This window comes from Pygoscelis adeliae, unplaced genomic scaffold (genome assembly GCF_000699105.1).
Source record: "Pygoscelis adeliae isolate BGI_AS28 unplaced genomic scaffold, ASM69910v1 Scaffold160, whole genome shotgun sequence".
NCBI classification, from domain to species: domain Eukaryota; kingdom Metazoa; phylum Chordata; class Aves; order Sphenisciformes; family Spheniscidae; genus Pygoscelis; species Pygoscelis adeliae.
Window position 1 is genome coordinate 4430535 of NW_008824035.1, and position 4230 is coordinate 4434764.

The 4230-nt window shown below is 50.4% G+C and overlaps 1 protein-coding gene across 1 annotated transcript in view; it reads right to left on the reverse strand.

Annotated features, from left to right (window-relative positions):
- The window catches only part of NRP2 (neuropilin 2), a 115804-nt gene that overhangs the window by 74619 nt on the left and 36955 nt on the right, over positions 1 to 4230 (reverse strand). Inside the window, exon 2 of the mRNA XM_009333035.1 lies at positions 3050 to 3227. Coding sequence (XP_009331310.1) covers positions 3050 to 3227 — 178 coding nt within the window. The remainder of the gene's footprint in view (positions 1 to 3049; positions 3228 to 4230) is intronic.

Consider the following 4230-nt stretch of genomic DNA (forward strand, 5'->3'; position numbering starts at 1 on the left):
TTATGCAGCTGGACACAGCCGAAAAATAAAAGCCCAGATGTGCCTCCAGAAAAACAATAGCAACAATCAGCACGGAGCAGCCCCTGGCTGCCACCTCCAGGCGTCCATCCCTGGCTGATGCTCCCGCCTCCAGGCAGGGAGGGCCGGCTGCAGCCAGCTCTCGCTCCGCATCTGGGCAGCACCAGGTACACAGGCCCCTTTCCGGCCAGCTGCCCCGCGAGGGGAAATCACTGACCTTTCCGCAGAGGTCCCCAGGGTGCCAGGCACTGTACAAAACACAGGAGGAAACGCCTCCTGTCCCAAAGGGAAATCTAAAGCAGATACAAAGAAGGCCAGAAAGGACACAGTAAGACTAAAAAGACTTTTGCAGATATTTTTGTAGGCCTTAGAATGGGTTTTAGGAATGTAAATGTTATGCTTTATGAGGGAGAAACTTTAGCCTAATAAGGTAAAATAAAATGTTGAAGGAAGACGCAACAGAGGAAGGGGTTACGGTGTTTACCTCTGGCAGCTGGAAGCACAGACCGGCCCTGCTCCGGCTCCGATAGCTGCCAGGTAGCAATACCAGAGTAGGGGGAACCTTGTCTGCCCCGAGACAGAGTGCCACAACGGGGTTCATCAGCCTGTCACCTTTGTGTGAATGTGCTCTATATTAATGATCAGATGTCAAAAGAAGGGCTCTGCCATGAGACTATATTTCTTTGGTGCTGAACTCCTGTTCCTGTTAAGGTTCCCACCTGCAGCTGCAATGAGGCCTTTGTTTCTTCATAAAATACCCTCTGACACTCGGATGAAATTTATTACTAGATGGTCACCTATTAGTACTGCTTAATGCCCAAGCACTACACAGCGTTAATACTTGTCTCCTTCTGGTAGGTCACTTAAAAAAATCTCCCTCCTATCAATTTCTTTCAGGCAACGTTTATCATGCACTGTTTCATTTGTTTGGTTATGCTTCCTATCAAGCACTGTCCATGAAGTTCTTTCAAACCCACTCCTTTGCAGTGCTGGCTCTGGGGAGCAGGCACCCAAAGTCAGCTTGGCTCCCAGCTCATATCTGTGGCCTGCAAAAGCCCTAGTGCACTGTGGATGAACCTTGTTTCACTTGCACACAGGTGGCAGCTGAGGGGATAGCGGTGCAGGCAAACTTCACTTTCAGGAGAGGTTTGATGTTAATACCTGATTTCCAGAGAGCAATGTTCCCGCAGGAGCTGAACTGAATCAGAGACCCTGACAAACCCTCCACCATTCATGTCCCACATGGGGGACCAAAACCCTCCAACTCAAACCTTTCTGCTTTAACTGAAGTCTCCCTCACGCACATACACACAGAAAGGGAAAGGGTGAGACCACATAGCAGCCGCTCAGATCTGCCACGGTAAAGTAGAAAGCAGCAAAGGGACATCATCTCCAGCACCCAGGCAGCCCCTCCAGCACACACCACCTGCAGCTCGGGACCAGACCCTGCTCTCTCACAGGCAGCAAAACATGGCAAAAATTGTCCAAGGTGCTCAGAGCTAAAATTGACAGTTTCCTACACCTGGAAAAAAGCCAGGTGCCTGTGGGGTTTCTGGCTCTCTGACCGACCTGGCTTTGCTTGCCTGAGACCTTGGAGAGGCAGAAGCTGGAGTCCCTCCTGACCAGCTTAACCCCTGCACACAACGTTGCCCTGCCAGATACGTATCACATACTCTGCAGACTGCGAATATAGGCCTATAAAGCTTTTATTACTGTGAATTTGGGGCAACTGCATTAGCTATGAGAAGGCTATACAGTTCAGCCTGTACAAGCAATAATAAAATCTGATAGCAACCATCATTCTCACACACACTGACGAGGCCTTGTTGTGTTCATCCATGCCCACATTAAGCCCTTCTCTACCTTCTCCCCTCTCTAAACACAGGCCTGATCCTGCAAAGTGCTAAACGCCTTGCACACACAGTGACTTCAGGGAGAGTTCATAGTGCTCGAAGCCTTATTAGCCCAGGCTTTATCTGTAGGGGGTGATGAGATCCCCAATGACATCAATCAGCACACCTTCATTAGAGTTAGAGGAGCTACGCTGATTTATGGTACTGAGGATCCGGCTCTACACTTCATAACCTTCAGTATATCATCAAACCCATGCTGAATTCTTTGTTCTCCACAGGACTGATTCTACAGCCCCATAAATGCTTCCCCTGTCCCTCTGTCCTTTTTGCAAACAGAGTTCCCCTCTCCATATATAACCCCCTTTTAATCAACAGGACCAGCGTGCCTGGCAAGGCTGCCGTGTCAGGCCCATTTTAGGAGACCCCAAGCTCCTTCACAGCTCAGGCATCCCTGTAGCTGGCTGTGGATTCCAGATTAAACACAGGTTTATACGTCTGCTGGGACCACGTTATTAACTCAGCCTTTTATGGTGCCCTTTGATGCCGTTAATTATTCTTTACTAGCTGTTAATTGTTTTTCTGGACATCTAGTTTCCGAGTCCTTTCTTAGAAGAAAAGAGGAAAAAAAAGCAAACAAACAAAACCAAACCCCCAGTTTACCAAACGCAGCAGAATAAGCACTGTGGAGAGTCAGATCCAGCCCAAACAGCTCAGACCCCCAAGCCCCCAGCCTCACATGACCCGAGCCTGGGTCTCCAGCCCTAGGGCTCTCTAGGCCATACCTCTGCCTAGTTACATGCCAGGAAATTGCTCTGCTCTCCCAGCACGGTTTAGAAGGACAGTGAGGCCACTTGGACACTGAGAAAAACAAGCTGCCTTTTAACCAAAGTCAAACTCAGGTTGAAAGCCAGTTAGCTCTTGCTTTCAGGTGATATCAGGCTGAGTTAAGAACCACGAGTTCAATGCAGAGTAGGCTCATCCTGTGTGTCCAAAGCAGCATCTTATAACCACCCAGTTGGTAGAGGCACACTTGCCCCTGAAAGGCAATGAGACGCAGCGCTATGGGGGCTCAGGACAACGCTTGTTTTCACACGCAAGGAAGCATGAGGCCCATACCACTAGGCAAAAGCGGGAAGAGGAGGTGACTGTGTACTAGAGAGGAAGAGGAAGGCTCTTACTTGCAGTCGTGCTTTTCGATTTCAAAGTGAGGGTTGAAGTTGAGGATAATCTTCTGATTGGATTCAGGGGCGTAGATGACCCACTCGCAGTTCTGGTGGGAGGGGTAGTCATTGGGGTACCCCGGGGAGGTGATGTACCCAGCATCCTTGGAGTTCAGGCGGCCCCCGCACGGCTGAGCTGCAAAGACACAGAAGGGAACAAGGCATTGAAACATGTTCTGGGCATCGGCCACGCACAGCCAGTCCCTCCGGGCCACTGCTAGGGGTGGTCTGATAAAGGCCATTCTCCAGGCTGTTGACATCCGTTTGGTACTCTAATATTTCATATTAATCTCTGGGCAAGGGCAATTATTCTACACAACAAACCTACTCCTTTTCCCCTCCACCTCCTGCCACACGTAGATACCACATTTCACACAGACCAGAAAAGAGAAACGAATGCTCTTGCCGAGGCAATCATGGAGCCATAAAGTAAGACAGATTGATATCAGATCATCTGGAGCCGCCTCGTTTTATCCCTTCTCTTGCCTCCTTTGCAAGCTGCTCTGTGGCAGTCACCCACAGCTGCCTTGAGAGACACCAAAATTTGGACGTGTACGACCCTTGGTTCAGCTGCAGGAGTGCAGAAAGCTTTGCTGATCCCAAGGAAGGAAACTGAGGCATGGCGGGGCTGATGGCGAGCCCAGCCCCACCCGCATGGCTGGTGGCAGAGCTGAGGACAGCCCTTCACTGCTTGCTGTGCTCTCCCTTCCCCAACCCCGCCTGCCCCCACCACCCCATCTCAGCACATTGGCCTCCCACCTCCCAAAACCTTTCAAGCTAACCCAGCAGTTGGAATTGCAGACGCGGATAATCAGCAGTGGTGGTTTTGTGGGGCTAGCCCGCAGATGGCTGGCAACGGCTGCATGGTGAGTGGAGGAAGCACTGTCAGCTTTGGGTTAGAACAGGCCCTGGAGGGTGATTTCATCTTCAAAAAAACATTTAATCTCATGAACACTGCAAATCAAATTTATTATTGCATTACTGGCTGGGAGGAAAATCTGCATCACAGGGTCAATTGATAATGCACTACAAATCCCAACAAAGTCCCTTTCTCCATGGGGCCCCTATCGCATGCCTCTCACTGCCCCTCCTCCCCTGCCACCGCCTCGTCCCAGTGCCACAGCCACACGCTGCCACAG